General features: G+C 38.6%; 1 protein-coding gene across 1 annotated transcript; it reads right to left on the bottom strand.

The window, feature by feature from the left end:
- On the bottom strand, positions 1–26067 carry LOC141563952 (selenoprotein N-like). Its single transcript, XM_074305787.1, has 12 exons — positions 25779–26067; positions 25329–25440; positions 24951–25096; positions 21536–21751; positions 20836–20960; positions 18228–18365; positions 17178–17253; positions 4371–4559; positions 1999–2104; positions 1674–1786; positions 1464–1562; positions 1–977 (listed from the first exon to the last, which is right to left on the bottom strand). The coding sequence occupies exons 1-12, from the start codon at positions 25962–25964 to the stop codon at positions 810–812; spliced, it is 1674 nt and encodes a 557-aa protein (XP_074161888.1). The 5' UTR covers positions 25965–26067; the 3' UTR covers positions 1–809.
- Positions 26068–26305: the final 238 nt, after the last annotated feature.

Here is a 26305-nt window from a genome sequence, read left to right on the forward strand (position 1 = left end):
CAGAGGACAGTCACTAGACTGTTTACTAGGACTTTCATTTGAAACTTGGACCAGGGAATAAGACTAACTCTATTTGGTCAAAGTAAGCAGAGAGAAATAATGGCAGGGAACTTATATCTTAAATCTTTTTCTACAAAATAAGACTAAAGTCCTAATCAAGAGAAGAGGGAACTTTTTCCCCCAGTTGAGACTGTGAAGACATCAAGCTTGATCCATCTGAGATTTAAGATCCAGCCATCATAAAGCACAGTCACTGGAAGTAAATAGAATCTCTTTCTCCTACTCAGTGTGGAGCTATCAAAAAATATCTTCAATTAATTACTTTTCACATATACATAATGAGGTTGCAGATATGTACTGGATTTGGTCACTGTCTCTGTGGATGGACTAGAAGTGGCCCAGAAGGAAGTTGGAGAATGAGGTTATCATCAAGAAGCAAAAGACAATTTGGTTCTCCCTTAAAAAAAATATTCATGGCTTCTAAGTTCTCATGGAGTTTCTTTGAGGTTACGGCAACCTTATGTCACATGGCCAGAAGGAAATCTGCTACTTTTAGGTACTATTATCACCGATGTGGAATTGTAGAAGGGGGCCCAAAACATGGACTCTTTAATCATTATTGCAATTTTCAAAGGGGGCTACTTCTTAGTAGACAGCAAACAGTGATCTTGACATGTACTAAAGACCACTTTGACTTCAGCGTCATATCTACATTCCTTTTTGTATAGATAGGGAAATGTCAGCTCTTATGATTGGAGGAAGCTTGCTTGAGTAGAGAATCAAGTTCCTGATTCCCATAGTCTGGGGCTTTAGTGCTGGAGGAAGACCTGAGCTCTGAGGAGCCCTTCTCTTAGGAATTCTTCATAGATCTCTGGAGATTTCAAGGATATAGGAGAGTAGAAGGCTAGGACTTTTTTCTTTTCATGATGTCTTTCAGGAATCTTGAACAAGAACTTGTTAGCATGGATGTTGTTGACCTAGAAGAAGGGTCAAGAGAGTCGAGAGTGGGGAAAAAAATTAGGAGAGGTGAGAGGGAAGAATGAGGAAAAGAGATACAGAAAAGAGAAAAGGAGAAAGGAGAGGGGAAGAGGAAGGGAGATAAGAGAAGGGAAGGGTAAGGGAAAGGAGTTAGGCATAGTGACTCTGCCAGCATCATAGGGTTTAGTTCCCAAGTCGCAGGAAGGAACTTAAAGAGATTGGCCAGAGCTCAGGGAAAAATAATCCTTTCTAGTTTTTCCTCATTTAATAATACTTTGACCAGATCATTATATCTCAGTTTCATCTATGAAAAGCTACCATCCTTCGAAGGCCTAGCTCAAAGTCTCATTGCTTGTATAAGACCAGCATTCTTTTCTACATAATAGGTACTAAAACAAATTCTCCTTTGGGGAGGGGGAGTGGTAGAATGGCCTCTGATGAGTCAGCAGAGATTAGGGGAAGGTGGGTTGAGATGAGATACAAACCACTGTTCCATTGGGTAAGCAGACCAGTGATTCTACAGGGAACTTGTATTTCTCCAATTGCAGTTGAGCCAGCTTCTTATAGAATTTGTTCTCTTCATTCTGAGAGGAAGTCACAGTTGGAGAAGGGCCTTGTTATTCCATTTCTTGGGCTTCAGGCACTTTCAGAAAATTCTCCCAGAAGCCCAGCTCCCTCCCTCCCTTCATATTTACCAGTATCTCTTGTAAGTCCCCAAAAAGAGACCAAGTGCTGATGAATTTCTCATTAAGGAGGGCGAGGATTGATGAATTTTTCAGGACAATATTGCGAAGAGTGTGCCCTGAACCTGTTTAGGGGAAAGTTATTTAGAGAAAATGCCTTGAAATAATAGTAATCTGTAATATTGGGGGACAGTTGTGGTATCTATTTCCCTTTTGGAACCTAGCATAGAAACCCCTTACTTGCCCACTGAATTCCCCATACCTCCATCCAGGGCATGTGGTATGAGACCACCATCTTTCACCCTTAATTCTACCAGAATTGGCCAAGATTCCTCACCTCAGCAAGACTGGTCATCTAGGGCTCCCCACAAAATGATTGAATGCACCAGCTTCTTTTCAGCTCTAGCTCTGTCAAAAGCTTTGGTGAAAGGTAAGTACTGGACCTGAGGAAAAAGCCAGCACAGAGGGAAAGGCTGAGGTCTCCTTGGAAGCAGGGATGGGGAGTGGCGGCACTTGACCCTAACACAGGTTGGGAGCAGGATGGGTAGAGTGAGGCAAAATCCACCCTCCCATCACAAGAATTCTGTTAACTATGTTATGTCTCTAGTTCCCTTCTTTGGTGAAGCTGCCACAGAGCTCTGAAAGGCAAATATATCATTAGGAACTCCTGCCAGGGTCAGACTGTATGGTGGAAGAAACAATATGAACTTCTCAGTCTCTTAAGGCCTTCCACAATCTGATTCAGATCTCTCCTTCTCTCTTTAATTTCTATCATCTCTTTATATGTCTTTTATTTCAGACAAACTGGTATCTGTCAATCACATTGCTACTGCTTAAACTCAGTATCCTATCTTCTGCCTCTGTCTAGTTGGATCAACTTTCCTTCAAGTCCAAAGGCATTGTTCCATCATATCTATCTCCAGGAATCTTTGCTGCTCATCTCAAGTATCATCTCTGTGGTATCTTCCCCAGACTCTTCAGTGGTCAATGTTCTCTTCCCTTTCAAATAATCTACATTTACTTATCTGTGAATAATTAATATTTTCCAATGTATGGCAGAAACTAGGCATGGACCCACATTTAACACTACATACTAAGATAAGATCAAAATGGGTCCAAGATTTAGGCATAAAGATGAAATCATGAATAAATTAGAGGAAAATAGGATAGTTTACCTCTCAGACTTGTGGAGGAGGAAGGAATTTGTGTCCAAAGGAGAACTAGAGACCATTATTGATCACAAAATAAAAAATTTTGATTACACCAAATTAAAAAGTTTCTGCACAAACAAAACTAATGCAAACAAGATTAGAAGGGAAGTAACAAATTGGGAAAACATTTTTACAGGTAAAGGTTCTGATAAAGGCCTCATCTCCAAAATATACAGAGAATTGACTTTAATTTATAAGAAGTCAAGCCATTCTCCAATTGATAAATGGTCAAAGGATATGAACAGACAATTTTCAGATGATGAAATTAAAACTATTTCCACTCACATGAAAAAGTGTTCCAAATCACTATTGATCAGAGAAATGCAAATTAAGACAACTCTGAGATATCATTACACACCTGTCAGATTGGCTAAGATGGCAGGAACAAATAACGATGAATGTTGGAAGGGCTGTGGGAAAACTGGGACACTGATGCATTGTTGGTGGAGTTGTGAAAGAATCCAACGATTCTGGAGAGTCCAAAAAGTTATCAAAATGTGCATACCCTTTGACCCAGCAGTGCTACTACTGGGCTTATATCCCAAGGAACTACTAAAGAAGGGAAAGGGACCTGTATGTGCCAAAATGTTTGTGGCAGCCCTTTTTGTAGTGGCTAGAAACTGGAAAATGAATGGGTGTCCATCAATTGGAGAATGGTTGGGTAAATTATGGTATATGAATGTTATGGAATATTATTGTTCTGTAAGAAATGACCAACAGGAGGAATACAGAGAGGGTTGGAGAGACATCAACTGATGCTGAGTGAAATGAGCAGAACCAGATCATCATTATACACTTCAACAACGATACTGTATGAGGATGTATTCTGATGGAAGTGGATATCTTCAACATAGAGAAGAACTAATCAAATTCTAATTGATCAATGATGGACAGAATCAGCTACATCCAGAAAAGGAACACTGGGAAATGAGTGTAAACTATGAGCATTTTTTGTTTGTTTGTTTTTTTGTTTTTCTTCCCAGATTATTTTTACCTTCTGAATCCAATTCTTCCTTTGCAACAACAACAACAAAATTCGGTTCTGCACATATATACCTAGGATATACTATAAGATATTTAATATGTATGGGAATGTCTGCCATCTAGGGGAGGGTATGGAAGGAAGGAGGGGAAAAATTCAGAACAGAAGGGAGTACAAGGGATAATGTTGTAAAAAGAAATTACCTATGCATATGTACTGTCAAAAAATGTTATAATTATAAAAATTAATTAAAAAAATCTTCCAATGCAATGTCAGCTTCTTGAAAGCAAGAACTTCTTCGTTTTTTGTCTTTGGATCTCCAGTATCTAGCCCAAAGCCTTCCATATAGTAGGCACTCAGAAAGTAGGTTGAATTGAACCATAAGAACCTCAACTCCTCACACTCAATCTCTTCCTATAACAATGTTCCCCTTTTCTCAAGATCTGTCCCTTTAGCTAGGAGTTGGAAAGGTCTGCCTTAACAGCTATAGCCCTTTCCTCTCTTTAAAGTCCTTACCTTCTTGAAGTCATACATAGCCCTTTCTAGCTGCTGGGCAGCTTCTTCCCTGCTCAGCTCCTGCTGCCACAGAATATCCTCCATTTTAAGCTGGCCAGCCTCCTCTGAGGGCAGACAGCTGTCAGTTTCATTACTCTTCTTATCCTGGATGATAGATGGCATTGAAGGGCCAGAGGCCTCTAGCTCCATCTGGGAAAGAAAGGACAAGGAGAGCTTAGCCATTTCATATAAGTTATGGTCCTTTGTTGCTGAACTTAGTTCAGAATCCAGTGGCGGAGGAGGAGACTTCCGGCCAAGATGGCGGCGTGGAGGCAGACAGCTGCTTGAGCTCCTCGTTTTCTCTCAGAACTTACTTCATGACAAGCCTCTGACTTAATGCTTGACCCAGAAAGAAATCCACAAATTATCACCAAGAGAAGACATCCTTGAAAGTCGCCAGAAAAGGTCTGTGTTTGTTTGGGGGAGGGTCAATCAGACTGGGCGCAGACTGAGGGCAGACAGCCAGAGCAAGACAGGCAGCTCACACAGCTCAGACCAGAGGGGGAAGGGTGTGATCTCTGCCGTTTCTGTGAAAGGGCTTTTGCCCCAGTGTGGATGCTCCGTCTTGGCAGCAAGCCAGGAGCGGTGGAGAGGGTGTAAACACCGGAGGTGAAGATTAAAACCCCAGAAAGCCAGCATCTCTCAGAGCCCGGCCACCCCCAACCCCCACCTGGACTGACTCAGTGCGTTCTCAGAGCCTCAGAGCGCAGACTCAGTACAGTCATTGCTGTTCTGTTAGTGGCTCTCTGCTGCCCTACCCCCAGTCTGTAGAGGAAGCCCATTAATACCATCCAGCCCTATCCCCCGCAAAACAGACCAATTGTTTCTCTTGTCAGTTTGTTTTCTTTGATTCCTACTCTGACAAAATGAACAAAAAATTCAAAAGGGCTCTAACCATTGACAGCTTCTGTGTGGAGAGGGAGCAGACTTCAAATGCTGAGGAGACTAGGAACAGACTGTCCCCAGATGTATCCCCTGGGAGGGATATAAGCTGCTCCTCAATACAAAAGAACCTCATAGAGGAAATCAAAAAGGCTCTCACAAGAGAGCTGGAAGAGAAATGGGAAAAGGAAAGGGAAGCTTGGCAAGAGAGCCTGGAGAAGTCATCCCATGCATTCAAAGACAGAATGGATAAAGAAATCAAATCATTGAGAAACAAGATTAGTGAGCTGGAAAAGGTAAACAACTCCAAGGAAAACAGGATTAGTGAGCTGGAAAAGGTAAACAACTCCAAGGAAAACAGGATTAGAGAGCTGGAAAAAGAAATCAGCTCTCTAAAAAATAAAATGGATACAATGGAAAAAAATTCCATAGAAGATAAAAACTCAATTGGACAATTACAAAGAGATATAAAAAAAGTGAGTGAAGAAAATACATCATTGAAAATTAGACTGGAACAAGTAGAAATGAATGACTCAAGGAGAAACCAAGAGGGAGTCAAGCAAAACCAGAGAAATGAAACAATTGAAAAGACTGTCAAGTACCTTACCAGAAAGACAACAGACCTGGAAAACAGATCCAGGAGAGACAATTTGAGAATAATCGGACTCCCTGAAAAATGGGAGGAAAAAAAGAGCTTGGACACCATTTTCGAGGAAATTATCAAAGAGAACTGCCCAGACGTTTTGGAAACAGAGGGTAAAATAGACATTGAGAAAATTCATCGATCGCCTACTGAAAGGGACCCTAAAATCAAAACGCCAAGAAATATAGTGGCCAAGTTCAAGAACCATCAGACAAAGAAAAAGATATTGGAAGCTGCTAGAAAAAAACAATTCAGATATGGAGGATCCACAATAAGGATAACACAGGATCTAGCAGCGTCCACATTAAAAGAACGCAGGGCCTGGAACATGATATTCCGAAAGGCTAAGGAACTTGGTATGCAGCCAAGAATAACTTACCCAGCAAGAATGAGCATCGTTTTCCAGGGAAGAAGATGGACATTTAACGAAATAAATGAATTCCATCTATTTTTGATGAAAAAACCAGACCTACATAAAAGGTTTGATCTTCAAATACAGAACTCAAGAGACTCCTAAAAAAGGTAAAAAGAAATCTTGAGAACTATACTTCTGTCAAAAAAATATGTAAAGAACATATGTACAATTTGTCTTAGAAACTAGAGGTGGAAAGGAGATTATATCATAAAAAAGTCTTCTCATGAAGAGGCAAAGGTAACCTATTATATCTGAGAGAAAGAAAGGAGGGAGATGAACATAGCGTGTATCAATAGACATATTCGATTTATGGTGAAACTTCTTCCACTTCATTGAAAAGTGAAAGGGAAGGAGTAAGCTAAGGGGAAGGGAATACAGTAATTTCGAGGAAAAGGGATAAAATAAGGGGAGGATCTTTAAGGTGGGGGAGGGATCCTAAAAAGGGAGGGCTGTGAAAAGCAAGTGGTGTTTACCAGTTTAATACTGGATAGGAGGGTAAAAGGGAAGGAAAGGGGAAAAGCATAAGCAGGGGTTAATAGGATGGCAAGCAATATAGAATTAGTCCTTCTAACCATAAATGTGAATGGGGCAAACTGCCTCATAAAGAGGAAGCAGTTAGCAGACTGGATTAAAAGTCAGAATCCTACTATATGTTGTTTACAGGAAACACACCTGAAACAGGATGAGACATTCAAACTAAAAGTAAAAGGGTGGAGCAGAATATATTATGCTTCAGGCAAAACCAAAAAAGCAGGAGTAGCCATCCTCATCTCAGATCAAGCAAAAACAAAAATTGATCTAATTAAAAGAGATAAGGAAGGGCATTATATCCTGCTAAAGGGAAGCATCAATAGTGAAGCAGTATCAATATTAAACATGTATGCACCAAGTGGTGCAGCATCTAAATTCTTAAAAGAGAAATTAAGAGAGCTGCAAGAGGAAATAGATAGCAAAACTATAATAGCGGGAGATCTCAACCTTGCACTATCAGAATTAGATAAATCAAACCACAAAATAAATAAGAAAGAAGTCAAAGAGGTAAATAGAATACTAGAAAAGTTTGATATGATAGATCTTTGGCGAAAGCTAAATGGAGACAGAAAGGAATATACTTTTTTCTCAGCAGTTCATGGAACCTATACAAAAATTGATCATATACTAGGGCATAAAAACCTCAAAATCAAATGCAGTAAGGCAGAAATAGTAAATGCATCCTTTTCAGACCATAATGCAATCAAAATAACATTTAATAAAAAGCCAGGGGAAAATAGACCAAAAAATAATTGGAAACTAAATAATCTTATACTAAAGAATGATTGGGTAAAACAGCAAATCATAGACATAATTAATAACTTCACCCAAGAAAATGACAATAATGAGACATCATACCAAAATGTGTGGGATACAGCCAAAGCAGTAATTAGGGGAAGTTTTATATCTCTACAGGCCTACTTGCATAAAGTAGAGAAAGAGAGGGCCAACGAATTGGGTTTACAACTAAAATTGCTAGAAAAGGAACAAATTAAAAACCCCCAGACAAACACAAAACTTGAAATTCAAAAAATAAAAGGTGAGATTAATAAAATTGAAAGTAAAAAAACTATTGAATTAATTAATAAAACTAAGAGTTGGTTTTATGAAAAAACCAACAAAATAGACAAACCCTTAGTAAACCTGATTAAAAAAAGGAAAGAGAAAAAGCAAATTGATAGTCTTGAAAATGAAAAGGGTGAACTCACCACTAATGAAGAGGAAATTAGAACAATTGTTAGGAGCTACTTTGCTCAACTTTATGCCAATAAATTCGATAACTTAAATGAAATGGAAGAATACCTTCAAAAATATAGCTTGCCCAGATTAACAGAGGAAGAAGTAAGTAGTCTAAATAGTCCCATCTCAGAAAAAGAAATAGACCAAGCTATTAACCAACTTCCTAAGAAAAAGTCCCCAGGACCAGATGGATTTACAGGTGAATTCTACCAAACATTTAAAGAACAACTAACTCCAATGCTATGTAAACTATTTGAAAAAATAGGGATTGAAGGAGTCCTACCAAATTCCTTCTATGACACAGACATGGTACTGATACCTAAACCAGGTAGATCGAAAACTGAGAAAGAAAACTATAGACCAATTTCCTTAATGAATATTGATGCTAAAATATTAAATAAGATATTAGCAAATAGACTTCAGAAAATCATCCCCAGGATAATACACTATGACCAAGTGGGATTTATACCAGGAATGCAGGGCTGGTTTAATATTAGGAAAACTTAGTATAATTGACCATATTAATAATCAAATTAATAAAAACCATATGATCATCTCAATAGATGCAGAAAAGGCATTTGATAAAATCCAACATCCATTCCTACTAAAAACGCTTGAGAGTATAGGAATAAATGGACTATTCCTTAAAATAATAAGGAGCATATATTTAAAACCTTCAGTAAACATCATATGTAATGGTGATAAACTAGAACCTTTCCCTGTAAGATCAGGAGTGAAACAAGGTTGCCCACTATCACCATTACTATTCAATATAGTACTAGAAACTCTAGCCTTGGCAATAAGAGCCGAGAAAGAGATCCAAGGAATTAGAGTAGGAAATGAAGAAATCAAATTGTCACTTTTCGCAGATGACATGATGGTATACTTAGAGAACCCCAAAGACTCTGCTAAAAAGCTATTAGAAATAATTCAGAATTTTAGCAAAGTCGCAGGATACAAAATAAATCCACATAAATCCTCAGGATTTTTATACATTACCAACACAATCCAACAGCAAGAGATACAAAGAGAAATTCCATTCAAAATAACAGTCGATAGTATCAAATATTTGGGAATATATCTACCAAAGGAGAGTCAGGAATTATATGAGCAAAATTACAAAACACTTGCCACAAAAATAAAGTCAGATTTAAATAATTGGAAAGACATTCAATGTTCTTGGATAGGCAGAGCGAATATAATAAAGATGACAATACTCCCCAAACTAATCTATTTATTTAGTGCTATACCAATCAGACTCCCAAGAAACTATTTTAATGACCTAGAAAAAATAACAACAAAATTCATATAGAAGAATAAAAGGTCGAGAATTGCAAGGGAACTAATGAAAAAAAAGTCAGAGGAAGGTGGTCTAAGTGTACCTGATTTAAAGCTATATTATAAAGCAACAGTCACCAAAACCATTTGGTATTGGCTAAGAAATAGACTAGTTGATCAGTGGCATAGGTTAGGTTCACAGGACAAGATAGTGAATAAAAATAGCAATCTAATCTTTGACAAACCCAAAGATCCCAAATTTTGGGATAAGCATTCATTATTTGACAAAAACTGCTGGGAAAACTGGAAATTAGTATGGCAGAAACTAGGCATGGACCCACATTTAATACCACATACTAAGATTAGATCAAAATGGGTCCAAGATTTAGGCATAAAGAACGAAATCATAAATAAATTGGAGGAACATGGGATGGTTTACCTCTCAGACTTGTGGAGGAGGAAGGAGTTTGTGTCCAAGGGAGAACTAGAGACCATTATTGATCACAAAATAGAACATTTTGATTACACCAAATTAAAAAGTTTCTGCACAAACAAAACTAATGCAAACAAGATTAGAAGGGAAGTAACAAATTGGGAAAAAATTTTTACAGTCAAAGGTTCTGATAAAGGCCTCATCTCCAAAATATACAGAGAATTGACTTTAATTTATAAGAAATCAAGCCATTCTCCAATTGATAAATGGTCAAAGGATATGAACAGACAATTTTCAGATGATGAAATTAAAACTATTTCCACTCATATGAAAGAGTGTTCCAAATCACTATTGATCAGAGAAATGCAAATTAAGACAACTCTGAGATATCATTACACACCTGTCAGATTGGCTAAGATGGCAGGAACAAATAACGATGAATGTTGGAAGGGCTGTGGGAAAACTGGGACACTGATGCACTGTTGGTGGAGTTGTGAAAGAATCCAACCATTCTGGAGAGCAATCTGGAATTATGCCCAAAAAGTTATCAAAATGTGCATACCCTTTAACCCAGCCATACTACTACTGGGCTTATACCCCAAGGAACTACTAGAGAAGGGAAAGGGTCCTGTATGTGCCAAAATGTTTGTGGCAGCCCTTTTCATAGTGGCTAGAAGCTGGAAGATGAATGGATGTCCATCAATTGGAGAATGGTTGGGTAAACTATGGTATATGAATGTTATGGAATATTATTGTTCTATAAGAAATGACCAACAGGAGAAATACAGAGAGGCTTGGAGAGACTTACATCAACTGATGCTGAGTGAAACGAGCAGAACCAGAAGATCATTATACACTTCAACAATGATACTGTACGAGGATGTATGCTGATGGAAGTGGATTTCTTCAACATAGAGAAGAGCTAATCCAATTCCAATTGATTAATGATGGACAGAACCAGCTACACCCAGAAAAGGAACACTGGGAAATGAATGTAAACTGTTATTTTTACCTTCTGAATCCAATTCTTCCTGTGCAACAAAAAATTCGGTTTTACACACATATATTGTCTCTAAATTATACTGTAATATATTTAACATATATAAGACTGCTTGCCATCTGGGGGAGGGGGTTGGGGGAGGAAGGGAAAAAATCTGAATAGAAGTAAGTGCAAGGGATAATGTTGTAAAAAATTACCCATGCATATGTACTGTCAAAAATGTTATAATTATAAAATAAAATAAAAAATTAAAAAAAAAAAAAAAGAATCCAGTGGCATATAATGGGCTAAATTTAGAAAATTGGTTTTCTTGTTAATCACTATTTTATTTTTTAAATAGTTTATCACTATTTTTGCTTCAAGCAATTCTGCTAACCTTGGAGAATGCATTTTACCACAAGGGAGTTGTCCCTTATATCTTTACACCAACAGAGTCCTTCAAGGATATTTTGTTTGCTCTCCAAAGAAGTCTGGGCCCTTATCTTTGACAGATTCAAGGTGGACTCAAAAGATGCATACTTCTTAGTCTCAGGAATGAAGGAGGATTATTGCTATTCCTTTATTACACATTTCCAGCCAATCATGGTTCTCTTTACATCAGCTAAGTATCCAATCATGTTTCTCTTAACCCTATGATGCCACCCACCCTGTTCTGTTCTTTGTTTTATAATCCTCTAGACTATATAAGGAAAGATGTCCCTTTGCTTGGGGTTTCAAGCTGGAACCTGAGGCAGTCATAGACTCATCTTATGCTCAAGTAATTATCCATGATAATAAATATTACCTCACTCAGAGGAACATGCCTCAATTTACCTTTTTATTAAATTAGGGAATAAACTATCAGTAAAATAGAAATATTAAATGCCCTTTTCCTGAACAAATTGCAATCAAATTATATTTAATAAAAAGCCTTTGAAGAATAGATTAAAAATTGGAAACTAAAGAACTTAATCCTAAAGAATGGATGCGTTGAAGGAGAAATTATAGAAACAATATTTTGATTAAAGTTCATGACAATTGGACAATATACTAAAATTCTGGGATTCAGCCAAAGTACTATGTGTGAAAAAATTTATATTTCTCAATTCTTACATCAGTAAAAGAGAAAGAACACTTCAATGAACTGGGCATAGTTTTAGGGGAAAAAAAAAACAAATCAGAGCCCCCCCCAGTTAAACACCAAAAAATATCCTTGAAAATCAAATATAATATTAACAAAATTGAAAGTAAAAAAAATCCAACATTGAACTAATAACAAATATGAACTTTTAAAAAAATCAATAGATAATTTCATTTTTTTAAAAAAGAGGAAAATTAAATTACTAGTATCAAAAATGAAAAAGGTGAATTCACAATGAAGAAAAAATTATTAGCACTTATTTTATAAAACTATATTTTAAAAAAACTGATAATAAAAATCAGGTAAATGAGTATTTTAGATAAATACCAGATTTAGAGAAACATCAGATTAATAGGAGAGGAGATAGGGTTGCTTTGCATTCTAACTTAGTTTACTTTATGGCTTGTTTAATTTTTCTATTAACATCAACAACAACAAAATCCTGCACCAAATAGATTTACAAACATCTGAAGTATAACTAATTCCACTACTATATAAATTGAAAAAAAAAAAGAAGGAAGCCTATCACATTCCTTTTATGACACAAATATGATCCCAATACCTAATCCAAGGCAATCAAAAGAGAGAAAGAAAATTATAAACAAACTTCCTTAATGAATATTGATGCAAATATTTAAACTAAAATAGTAGATTATAGCAAATTATTATAAAACTTATAAACTATGATCAGATTGGATTTATATAGAGAATGGAGGATGGTTCAAGATTAGGAAAAATATAAGCATGATAATAATAAAAACAAAAATCATATGACTATGATTAAACATCTGCACAAAAAGCTTTGGACAAAATTCAATATCTATTCCTGTTAGAAATACAAGAAAGCATAGAATGGAGCTTTCCTTAAAATGATAAGCAATATGTATTGAAAATCAAGAGCCAGCATTATCTGTAAAAGGATAATCTAGAAGCTTTTCTAATATGATCAGGGGTAAAGCAAGGATGTTCATTATCCCCATTACTATTCAATATTTTACTAGAAATAGTAAGAAGTAGTAAGAAATAGTAAGTAGAGGTATGAAAAGAAGAAATTGAAAAAATAAACACAGACAATAAAATAACAAAATGACCACATTTTGCAGATGATATGATGGTTGGCTTAAGAGGATCCTAGAGATTCAACTAAAAAACTAAAAGAAAACTATGCAAAGTTGCCGAATGTAAAATAAATCCATGTAAATCATCAGTGTTTCGGTATATTACCAATAAAATCAAGCAAGAAGAGAAAGTAAAAGGCCTTTCACTTAAAATAATTAATGATAATATAAAATATAGGAGAATGTACCTGCCAAGACAGAAACAATAATTATATAAAAACAGCCACAAACTACTTTTTTAAAAAATACAAATAGAGATTTCTATAATTTAAAAATTTACCTACTCATGAATAGGCAAAGTTACATATTAAAAATGATAATACCACCTAAATAAATTTATTCAGACCCATACTAACTAAACTACAAAAGAAATTAAAATTACTATCATTTAATAATTTATTCTATATTGTAATTTACCCTATTTAGTATGATTGTCCCATTTTGTCTAATTGCTCAGTCCACATTTCTCTGACTCTCGAGTCAGGTTTTCCTCCAAGTTATATTAAAGTTACAAGTTAATTTGTTATCATGTTCAAAAAGGTATACTGTCCACTCTTGCCTATATTTGTAAAATTCTTTATTGCCCTAACAAATCCTTCTTAACACTAGGGAGGCTCCTAACTCAAGTCTACTAACAAAGTCTGCAAGGTATTGATGCATCCAATAAAACAATGAACATTCCTTAATTGTTAAAGACAGATTGTCACTAGTCCTGTGTGTTAGCCCATTTTCTTTAAAATAACTAATCATGTTCTCCCCACCTTGAATAATGCTATTTACATTGTAACCAATTGTATTGTTTTCCAAGCCTACCCAATTCTGTATTATTATGTTAAGGCTGGTAAATTCTATATCAGTCTTTGGTGTTTGAAGGAGGCCATTGATTAAATTTATTGGTTACTGTTAGCCTAACCAAGAAATCGATAATGCTCAGACCACTGTATCTCACTTGATTATAATTTTCAAATGTAATGCTACCAAAAATTATTTTATAGAGCTAGAAAAAATAACAACAAAATTCATCTAGAAGAACAAGGTCAAGAATATCAAGGCAATCAATGAGAAAAAAAGAAACGTGTCTGGTAGAACTAGAACTCAAATTATACCACAAAGTTCTAATCATTTTAACAATTTGGTAATGGATAAGAAATCAATTAGTTAAACAGACGAGTTCCATAATTTTCACAAGCAAATGAACACATTAACCTAGTGTTTGAGTGGGGTCAGGGGGCAGGGTGGGGGTGGAAGAAGAGGGCAAGCATTCACTATTTATCAAAAACAGTTGGGAAAACTAGTAAAGTAGTATGGCAGAAACTAGGTATAGATTAATATCTCACATTGTATATAGCAAGATATACTCCAAATAGATACGGTACTCAGACACCATAAGCAAATTAGTAGGGTGTAGAAAAAACTTCTCATCAAATCTATGAATAGGGGAAGAGTTTATAATCAAAGAATAGAGAAGTTTACTGGAGATAAAATAAGACAATTTTGATTCTATAGAATTTGCACATATAAACCCAATGCAGCTAAAATTGGAAGAAAAGTTGAAAACTGTGGGAAAAAACCCTTTGAAGTGATTCTCTTTGATAAATGCATTTCTAAGATATATAGGGAACTTGAAATATCTAAAAAGAAAGTGTTTTTCCCCAGTTGATAACTGTCAAAGGATATGCACTGGCAGTTTTCAGACTTAAAATTCAAACAAGTAAGTCATATTGAAAATAATGCTCTAAATTGCTAATAAAAAGAGAAACACACACCAAAAAAAAAAAAAATAACTGAGATACTGCTTCATGCTAAAAAGTTGGCTAAGATGGAAAAAAAGGAAAATGATAAATCCTAGAGCAGCTGTGAGAAAACAGGTGTGCAATGAATTTTTAGTGAAGCTGTGAACTTGTCCAATTATTTTGTAATTGAAATCCAAATACTTCAATTACAAGTTTGAAATTATTCCCCAAAAAAGTATTAAACTGTATATGCCCTTTGACCCAACAATTCCTCTATTGGGTCTATACCCTAAAGAAATAAAAGAAAATGGGAAAAAATCCATTTGTACAAGAATATTTATAAGCAACTTTTTTTTTTGTAGTGGCCAGAGAATTAGAAAATGAGGCAACATCCTTAAGGTGGAGAATAGCTGAAAAAGTTATGGTGTATGAATATGTTGGTAAGAAATGATGAAAGGGGATCAATACAAAAAATCTGAGAAGAACTTCATGAACAGATACAGAATAAGGAGAGCAGAAATAGGAAAACAATATATACAATAGAAACAATATTGTAAAGACAAATAACTTTGAAAGACTCAAGAATTTTAATCAAGTGACCAAGCACAATTCCAAAGAACTTGTGATGAAATATACAATACCTTGTGACAGAGAGTTGATGTGCTGTAATATAGACTGAAGTATATTTTATTCTCTTTATTATTATTATTTTAGGAACATGGTTAATGTGGAGATTTGATCTGCATGAATCTATATATTTTTAATGAGTTTTCTTTTTGCATTTTCAGTGAGTGAAAGAAAGAGAGGGGAGGAAGAGACATTTTGGAACTGAAAATACAAATGAATCAAAAAAGTTTTCGATACTTTAAAAGTTTCTGATTTCATTAGTGTGGTTATTCCCTCCAATCTAGCAATGAGCATCTTTACACTTGGCTAGTCTTCAGACAATAATAGTTAATCTGTCATGCAGCCTAGCTAGACCTAAAGTTTTTCTGGTAAGATTTGCCAGAGGCAGTACTTTGCTGACAGCCTTAGTAAGCACAGGTTACTTCTAGGCCATAATTGGAACACTCTAAGAATAGAATAATAATGTGGATATTCTATAAATTGCAGCAAGGTTTACAAAATGTTTTCGATGATCTCATTTGACCCACAAGAACTTAGTAGATTGGACTTAATATTTTTCCACTTTTTACAGATGAGGAAACAAGAAGCTTAAGTTGTGATTTGCCAAACAGGTAATTCAAATCCAGGACTTCTGACTCCTTTAGTTCCAAAGCCTTCAAGGGGAAAAGGAAGCAAAGAGCAAAAAGGCCAAAGTCTGTGCTGTAGCAATTAGTACACAGGAAGTTAAATAAGAGTGATATCAATGTATGTAGTTATTGTCCAAACATACAACTTTTATTTTTCATCATTTGAAGGCCTGTTCCCAAAATGTGAGAGATTGGCTGGAACTCAAAGCAATGAATGATTGCATGCTGCATGTTGCTATGTCTATTCACTTCCCACAAACCCCAGGAATTCACTTGTTTATATGTTATACTCCTTTGGTAGAATGTATCTTTGTGTCTCATATTCTCAGCACAGATAAGGCAGCTAGATAATATAGTGGATAAAAGCCTGGACTTAGAATCAGGAAGACCTAAGTATGAAATGCATCTCAGATATTGGCTAGCTAAGTGAGCTTGGGTAAGACACTTCTGTCTTTTTTAGCTTTACCTTAATTTCTGCAGCTGTTAAGTGGGGATAATAATGGCATTTATATAGTGTTATGAGGCTCAAATAAAATCAACATATGGAAAACAATGTACAAACTTCAATGTAAAGAAATGGTTGTTATTACCATTCTTATTCATAATTATTAGTAACATATTGAACTTCCTAGTTAATATGCAATCAAACTGAGATCTGTTGAAGACCTTAGCTTGAAAAGGCCAAGGTCTCCCTCTACATCCGGGGCCATCTGCAGTTGTTCTGATCTATGTCTGGCCACTGGACCCAGATGGCTCTGGAGGGGAAAGTGAGGCAGGTGACCTTGCATAGCTCTCCCCTCTTTTAAATCCAATTCACTTGCTGTCATGGCAACCCTTCCCTGATGTCATGGTCTTCTTTGAGAACAAGGAACAAACAACAACAACACAGGCTAAGTTTGTAGTCATCTCCCTGTGCTCTGTCATCCCTTTGCATCTATAAGGGGAAAGATGGCAGAGAATATTCTAGCCTCACTCTCCAGTCCTAGTCATATTAGATTTGGGTTAGTGTAACCAGGGAAATCCTTCTAAGAGTTAGAATGGGAATATGATGGCAGGAGGCCAATGGGAAAAATATAATCAGGTTTGGTTCCAAATAAAAATATAAGGATAAAGTCAGATATACCTGAGGAAGATAACCATGATCCACATTTGGATTTCTCAGGGGTCCGTGCAACCACTGCAAACCCACATTCAGAGACCTGATGAGAGAAGTGATATGCTAGAAAAGGATTGCATATTGGAGATATCAGTGCTCACTGATAGGTCTGATTCACTCACACAGTGGAATCAGAACTGTATTAAGAATATTTTCATTTGGGATAAAAATAATTGAGGAAAGAAGGGAGGCAGGGTAGTAGGACAACCTGGTATAATGGGGAGAAGGGATGACATTTCCCAAATAGTAATGGGGGAGGCTCTTTTTCCCACTCTTCCCCATTTCTCACAAATCTGAATGGGGAAAGAATTGAAGATGACAGCTAGAGAAATACTGTTAGCTGGAGAAATAGTGATGAGGTTTGTTAAAGCACCAAGAATGGAGACATTAAAAAGTACAGGAAAGGATTATCGGAGTAGAGGGGAAGCATGAGCATGTTTAAAGAAACTAATACTTTTTCAATAGGAAGGAAGAAGGAGATTGAAAGGCCAGCTTGGAACAAAACCAGGGACTGAGTTATCCTGAGGATGAACAGTGAATGAAAAGTGGGTACATGGGGCTTTGGGTTAAAATATGGTTATGAAAGATTTACTTGCTATCTACTCCCCTATCTAGGTTTTCTGAAGTCAAGTTCTGAATGTGGAAGCCCTTCAGATCTTACAGATTTGGGGTTAGAGCTAGAAAACTAGAAGGCATCTCTCCTATTCTCAATCTTTGAATACAGATTGTGAGAAACACTAGACTTTCCAACCTAGGTGTAAGGGTAGACTGGTGTTGCCAAGCAGCCCTCTGCTTTTTTGCCCTGGAATCCCAATGTAATGCAAGTTATTTATATGGGGTTGTAAATACCAATTCCCCCTTAATCAATTGGCTTTCTTTTTTATTGGCTCTGAGGACAGGAAAAAGGGGAACTGAAAGGATGTTGACAATAGTTGTCCTCCAGGCCATAAGCCAGAACCCCAAACTCCACTAAAGGGACATTTGTCAGATGGGATTCTCTCTACCACAGAATCCTACCTTTCATTGGGTACAAAAAGCTTGAAATCCTGGACATGGCTGCTATCTTTGGAGAGGATGATGTGTCCTGTGAACTGGCTTGGACAGAACCAGAAAGGGTAGTGGAGTGGTTGATTGACTTGGAATTCTGCATGAATCCTGTGAGCAGAAGAGAAAGAAAAGGGAGCAAGGAATGTTTCCCTTGGTGTGAGCATGGGAATATTAATGAAAGAATTATCTAAGCCTCAGTTTTTTTAATTTGTAAAATAAATGGATAGAACTTCAACTCCACAATTTCTAAGGACCTGTCCAATTTGAAATCTTTTGATACTGTGACCATTGGGCTTCACAGAATTCAGAAGATTTTAATAAATCAGTAGAAGAAAAGATCTTAGAGAACCTCAAGAGGGAAGGAGAGAACATAAAAGGAATATCCAATGGAATGAGGAGGAGGAAGGCTACTGAAAATGGGAAATAACATGAGGAAGAGGGGGCTTTTGGGAAAAGAGGGAGAGGAGGGAGAGGGAAAGACAAGACAGACCCATACAGAGTCACACAAAGAGAAAAAATGCAGGGAGTCATCTCCAACTGCTGGTAGGAAGAATATATGGAACACAACTCCATTCAGCCTATGAGGCAGCTGGATGATGACCCAACCTTGGATCTTCAGGCACCAGGGGGCAGGTCAGTGGATGTTGTACCAGATAATCCCAGACTTCCTTAGGCCAATCACGTCTACTTAGTCTCTTAAAGAGCTAATGACAAGGGGCAAAATGGATGATTCCCAGCTTTCCTGCACACTCTTCAGCCTCTCTGGGCTCATGTGAGCAGCAAAAGTAATTAAGATTCTACTGAATTTCTCCAAGGTCACCAATGGTCTATTCATCGGTAAATCTAAAGACTTGTGATTTATCCTGACTTCTCTGAACCATCTAATACTGTTGCCCACTGCTTCCTCCAGGATATTCCTTTTCTTCTTATGTTGTGACATTTTACATTGGTCTGACTACTTGCTCCTCACTTTTCTTGGTAAGATTATTGTCCATGAACATATATTACCCTTGAAGTTTCAGTGTATCTCAGGCCTCTTTTATAGGCCCTCTTTTTTCTTTATGTTTCTTTTTCTTATCTACTCTCAATGATCATCTCTATGCAAATGACTCAAATTTTCCTTTTTTTAAACTCTTGAATTTTTCAAATGCGTTCCAGTTCATTATCACTAAGCTTCTTGCTAGACATTTCCACATAGTTGTTCCAGGAGCATTTCAATATGTCCAAAGCTCTCAGTATTATCATTTCTCCTAAACTCATCTCTCCTCCAAACATTCCTACTGCTGCTGAGGAAACCATTATCCTTTCAGTCCTATAGATTTGAATCACACAGCAGTTATTCTTGACTCCTCTTTCCCAATCCTTGCCCCTGATCCAATCACCTGAGCACTGTAAATTTTACTTCCACATTATCAGTGATAGTCATTACACAGTCATTACCTCAGTTGAAGCCTGCATCATCTTTTGCTTGCACCACTACAATGGCCTTAATAGATATCCCTGCCTTTAGCCTTTAGTCCATATTTTGTATAACTACTCAATTGATATTTGAAAGGCACAGGTCTGATCACATCACTGTCCTGATCAATTTTCAGTGAAATTTTTTTCAGGATAAAACATATTCTCTTTTCTATTTGTCATTTAAAGACCTCTATATGCTAGCTCCCACCTGACTTTCTAGACTGATTACACATTACCCAAGAAACTTGTTGATACTGCCAGTAAAGTATATTTTATCTTTTATGTATAGTCCTTTGTTCAAGTTGTATTTTATACTTGGAAAACTTTCTCTCCTCACTATCACCTGATGAAATTTCTTAGTTCATTTAAAAATATAAGCTGCAAAGAAGGGATGTAAGATGATTCCCTCACTCCACTCCTTTGCAGTGGTGGGAGAGCTGCGGGTATGTATATTATATATATTTTCGTATTTTTTGGATTTACTGATCGGTTTTGCTGATTCTTTTCTATTCTTTAAAAATATTTATTATATGGGATGGCTTTCTGGCAGGGGTAGAGAGGGATACTGGGAGTTTGGGCTATGTAAAAAAAAGTCAATAAAATGTTTTTTAAAATAATTCGAGGGATACTTTCTAAAAGATTTCCTGATTCACTCTGTTACTACTACTTACCACTACTTACCACTAAAAATATTGTTGCTATTTTGTATTTCTTTTATATTATTTACACATTGTTTCTGTCTTCTCTGCCTACATCACATACCCCCATAGAATGTGAGTGACTTCAGGTAAGGAATTGTTTCATTTTTGAATTTGTAATACCAGCATTTGGGATAACAATAATTGAGGGCAGGGTAGATAGCTTTGGTGTAATGGGGAGAAGGGATGCCATTTCCCAAATAGCAATGGGGGAGGCTCTTTTTCCCACTCCTCCCAATTAAGGCTTGTTGAATTGATGAGGTCTGAATAATCTCTAAAAGAGATAATCAATCTATGATAACTGTAGCTAAAAATTGCTTTGCATCCTATAACTATTCTGGTTCCCTGTCCCATAATGCTGTAGTTTTGCCTCTTTCCCCCTTACATGCCCAGGAAAGCCAGAGGTAAATAGTATTCACCTGAAAACCACAGTGTAATAGGAGTCACTGATGGCTGTGAGGCAGGCCACTGCACCCTGGGGCCCAAAGCGTGTTTTCACAAAGGGCCTTGGATGGAACATGCTTAGCAGTCTGTGGATGATGACCTGTGGAAGGTAAAATCCTAGCTTACCTGAACCCCTTCCTGGGAAAATGACCTCAATGGCACATCTATACTAGGGAGTGAGGAATTTGAACCCCCCTTTCCTACTTTCCAATGGATTGAGGAGAAACTATCCAGAAAGACCTGGATATTTCTTTCGTCCCTTCATCCTTGAGTTAGGGAAGCCATCTAAGACCTAGAAAGCATCAAATCCTTGAGAATTGTTGAAGAACTGATATCAGGGCAAGATCTAGATAGTAGGGAAGAAAGGAAACAATTCTTCTGCTGCTAAATCATCCAAAATGAATTCCTGCAGCTTAATTCTGGGATAGTTGGGTCAGTAAATGGGTAGAAGTCAGGCCCCAGTAATTAGAAGTGCATCTAAGTTAAGAAGGATTCAGATTTGGTCTATAGTTAAAGGTTTAGGAAAAGTTAGCACTGAATCATTAGATCAAACTTCAGGCAAAAATGCTAAATGGTAGAGCTGGGATAACTGATGGTCTGATTTCTAAGCTTCCAGAAACCACAAGGCCCCTATAGGGCTTGATCCCAAGCAGGGCTTCAAAGTTCCTTCCTTACCTCTTTGCCTTTGGGAGGTGGTGGATAGAAGCGGTTGTCAGAGAGGTATGCACATGTCTTATTAATCATTGTGTCTGGAATGATCCACCAGACCTCACCCAATTCCATGTCATTCCTTGGGGGCAGGAAAGCTTTGAATTGGCTGGCAGAGAACACACTGGATGATAGTGCAGGGTTTGTCCAGTTTTTTAGCCCAGAAAGAATAATGTCAGAAATCTGGAGAAGAAGAGCAACAAGTAGAGGATGGTGAACCAGGATCCAGTTGAGATCAAACCTTTCAGGAGATTAGATTGAAAACAGGACAGGCACATTTGTGTTCTCCAGAGCATAGATCCACATGAAAGGAAATGAAAGGCTAGGAAACCTTTAGTTAGTTGGAGACACCTGATACCCTCTGGCATTGAGGCTACTTGATCACATGAGGGTACCAGCCCTTATCACTTCATGCCTGGATTATTGTCAATACTCTACTGATTGGCCTCCCTGCTTCAAATCTTGTACAACCTCCAGCTATCAAACTTATTTTCCTAAAGAACAGATCTGACCATGCTATTATATCCGGTCCCCCAGTCTCCCCTTCTCACCATTTAAACCCCAATGGCTCCCTTTTACCTCAAGGATCAAATATAAAATTTGCTGTTTGGCTTTTAAAGCTCTTAATAATTTGTCTCCTTCCTGTCTAGTCTTCTTGCACCTTACTCCCTGAACATAATCTTAAGATCCCAGTGATACTGGCTTCTCTATTCTTGTAAATCATGATCTTCCTATTCTGGGTTGTCTCCTCATGCCTAGAACTCTCTCCCTCATCTTCACCTCTTTGACTTCAAGACTTAAAAGTTCCTCCTTCTGCATAGTTCCTCCAGTCCTGAATCTTTGTGTCCTTCTGAGATTATTTTCAAATTATCTTGTTTGTATTCTGTTTGCACCTGATTGTATATTTTCATAAATGCATTAGGAGATCCTGGAGAGCAAGGACTGGCTTTGTTGGGGATGTAGAGTAGGGTGTGGGAGTTTTCTCTGTATCTCTAGCATTTAACACTGGGCCTAGCATATAGCAGATACTTAATAAATGCTTATTGACTTGATATATAATATGCTTTATAAATCTTAAAACATTATATACTTTGTAATCATTACTACTACCTGTAAGGAGACCAGCAGTTTTGCTGTTCACTGAAAAAGGAATTAGGGTTTGCTAGACCATCCTTTCCGTCTTGCCCCCAATTTTTTATGGGGACACAATGGAACCTCCTAATAACTCTGACTCCATTGAGCCCATTTGCATTTTGGCCAAGTGTAGTTTCTAAGGTGATTTTAAGTTTTGTAGTCTCCCAGCAATGCATATGATAGGACAGAAAATCATTTTCTAATCCCAAATCATAGAGAACTCTGGGATCAGGGAGCAGCAGCCCAACAAGAGAAAAACCGGTCCCAACCTCATTCTTAATCTTAGTTTGCTGTTTCTTGAATCTTAGTTTGCTGGTTCTTGCGAGGCACAATAGCCTTGGGTCAGTCTTGCTCTAAAACAGTTGAATATTCCTCCTGAAAGCAAACTTGGATCTGCCAACTCCAAACCTACTGCTCTTTCCATTATCCCATGAAGAAGAGGAAAGAAAGTGAATCCATACAATTTACTATAAAAATGCTAAAAGATATTAATAAGACCCCAAATGCTAGAGAATGGAAGCCAGTACAGGGATTATTGGAATCTTGGAGGAAAGTCATTTTAGCAGTTTCTGAAAGAATGGATAGGATTTTAATATATGGGATTTGACAAGAACATCCTATGCAAGGAGAAGAGCATTACAAAAGCATAATGAAGAAATTGTGTTTAGGGGCCATGGAAATAGCATGATATGGAAGACTTGGACTTTTGAGTCTAGGATCTGCCATTTATTGTGAGAGCATAAGCACAATTTTTCTTTGTCCAAGATTCAACTGTGAAATGGTTATACTACTTGTATTGCCAATATCATAGATATTAAATTAAGGAGCTAGGTGGCATACTGGAGTGGGCTTGTCTTAAAGGTAAGAAGATCTGAGTTCAAATCATGTCTAAGATTCTACTAGTTGAATGATGCTAGGCAAGTCATGTCACCTAAGCCTCAGTTTTCTCATCTGCAAAATGGGAATAGTAGCACCTAAAGAATCAAGTAACAAAAAGATTTTGTTAATCTCAATCTGCTATATAAAAGCTAGCTTTTTATATTAACATATAGGCACGAATTATCATTATTGTTAATCTAGTTTTTTGAAATGCAGGCTTCATGGAGAATTCTTATTGAGAGGGCTACAAAGATAGGTTGGATTCAGTTCAGAGTACTTGGTCCCTGGACACTTAGTTCATTACTATCTTATATTGGGAATTATCTTTCCCAGTAGAAATACTATCTGCAATTTGGTTTTTCCCATAGTGAAAACAGGGACAAATAGGAGGCTACACAGCCTTCCCAGGAGAAGAGCAGATAATTAATGTGTAAGGGCTCAGGAGAGGTTTACTATTGAGGAAGAGGCAGAGCACCAAGCCCTTCTTTAGCTTATCTCATTGTCCTTGTTCTGGTTACTTCCTAGGCACTACTAACCACACACCAGCCTCCCTATCACTGTTTTTATTTTTGAGGGATTGTACTGACTCTTGGGATAGACTGTAGGTCTGCCTTCCTCTTCTGTCCGAGGCCCTGGAGCAAGTCTGTCTTCTCCCCTCATTCCTCAATTCCAGACAGAAAGGGATTCCCCTCTATTGTCTTTTTTCTGCTTTCTCCACTTTGCATTTTTGAGCAGAATTTTTCCTTTTTTCTTTTTGATGGATTTGATTTTTAGAAAAACACCTCAAATTTGTAGAAGCCAAGTATAGTAAAGAAGTTGGATGATCAAGATATGGTTTTTTGTTTTTTTTTTTTTTTTTTTTTTTGAACTTGGTGTGCTTTTGAAACAGTAACAGTTTCTTTTGTGATTTTTAAATTGCTTCTAAAGGTTCTCCCTAAAGAAGAATTCATAAATGTTTTGAGCCATTGAAGCCCTGGTAGAATATGTGGCCATGTGCCCCCCCATCTTTGCTCAGTTATTAACATAGATGCCCTTCCTGATCCACTCTCTTATTTTGGGGGCCTCCAGAATGTTCTCTCCCCCTTCCCCATTGATTACAGCTTGGGAATCCCCTGTGTTGATGACAAGAGCCTGGTTTCCTCCTTCTTTTTTTGCTTGTTAAGTGAATTGTCCCCAATTTAGGTAGCAGAGGCCTGAAACTTGGTCAAGCAGCACAGGAAGTTCTACGTGGGACAGGACTGCTCTAGCTCAGACATCCTTTGTGTCCCACAGGGTCCAGGCTGGCCCTTCATCCCGAGGTGTCTTGGGTCTGAATTCTCACCTTTGACCTCTGGTCAGTTTTCAGGCTTGCATGCCCCTCCCCCCTTACCTCTTTGAAGCCACTTTTACTGTTGGACATGGTGTCCAGTAGCAGAGGCTGGAATCGAGCTACCACAGTCAGCTTCTCCTTGAGAGAGAACTTCTCCTCCTTCACCGCCTCCTGGGCGTTCTCGGAGTCGGTGAGAGGCGTTATCACTACGGGACACAAACGTGTCAATCGTCTGTTCTGCTCCTGGGGGTGCATGGGGGGGATGAGAAGTCGTTGCCCCGTTTCTCAGGAGACACTGGGACAGATGACAAAGCTGGAGGAATCAGGATTGATGGAAACTTATGGAGGAGAGGGGAGGCAGGGGGAGGAGCGGCGGCCTCGGAGGCTCTCGGGGACCAGTCACCGGCTCTGGCCGGAGCCCCCCCTTCCTGCCACTACCTCTCAGCATCTCAGCGATGGGCTTGAACTCCTCGGCGCTAATGTACATGTCCCTGTTCACGTCCAGAGCCGAGAAGAAGAACATAGTCTTCCTCCGGGTCGTGGCGGACTCCTGTTCCGGGGCAAGGGCGCAGGTGAGAGGGGCTCCGACCTCCCTGCGGTCCCGCAGTCCCAGGGTCCCGGCTGGGTCTCAGGCCCTCCTCCCGCACGGGGTCCGGGGATGGGGGGGAGGGGACTTCCGTCCAGCTGCTGGACATCAGGAATTAGCCGCTCAGGGACTGGGGACCTACGCCCTCTGACCCCCAAGAACAGGATGAAATCTTGAAGTCTGTGCCCTCAAATAGCAGCATCTTTCATTCGGGGTCGGGGCTTGGAGGGGCGGGGCTGGTCATAACCCCTCCTCCCTCTCTCGATACCACGCCCCAGATCCCGCCCCAGGTCGGGTCTGACCCGCGGCCCTCCGGCTTGGGACTCCCTGGAGCCCACGTAGCCCCGGGCGGCGAGGGCCAGCAGCGCCCCCAGCACGGCCGCCAGCAGCGCCAGGTCCCGAGGGCGGCGAGGGCGGGGGCACGGACGGGCCGGGGGCCTCGGGGGTGGGCGGGACTCGTTGGGCCCCGGGCTCTCGGAAAGGTCCATGATAGGAGGCCGAGTCTGTGGCTCCTCCTCAGCGGCTCCGGCTCCAACTGCTGACCAACGGCCGGGGGCGGGGCTGAAGGCCGACTGAGGGGTGGGCGGGGCTGGTCCTGAGGCTGAATGACAGCTGTGGAGGATTGGAGGTGGAGACTGAGGGAGCGCTAGGCAGGGAGGGGCGGGGCCTGAGTCAGACTGACAGGTTGAGGGCGGGGCCTTAATGAAGTGATTGACAACACCTGGAGACTGTCAGGTAGGCGCGGGACAGGACCCTTTAATAAAATGGGGGGAAGGATGGACAAGGACGGGAGCCGACGGACTGTGTGGGGAGAGGAAGAACTAGATAG

Source organism: Sminthopsis crassicaudata, chromosome 3 (genome assembly GCF_048593235.1).
Source record: "Sminthopsis crassicaudata isolate SCR6 chromosome 3, ASM4859323v1, whole genome shotgun sequence".
Classification (NCBI taxonomy): domain Eukaryota; kingdom Metazoa; phylum Chordata; class Mammalia; order Dasyuromorphia; family Dasyuridae; genus Sminthopsis; species Sminthopsis crassicaudata.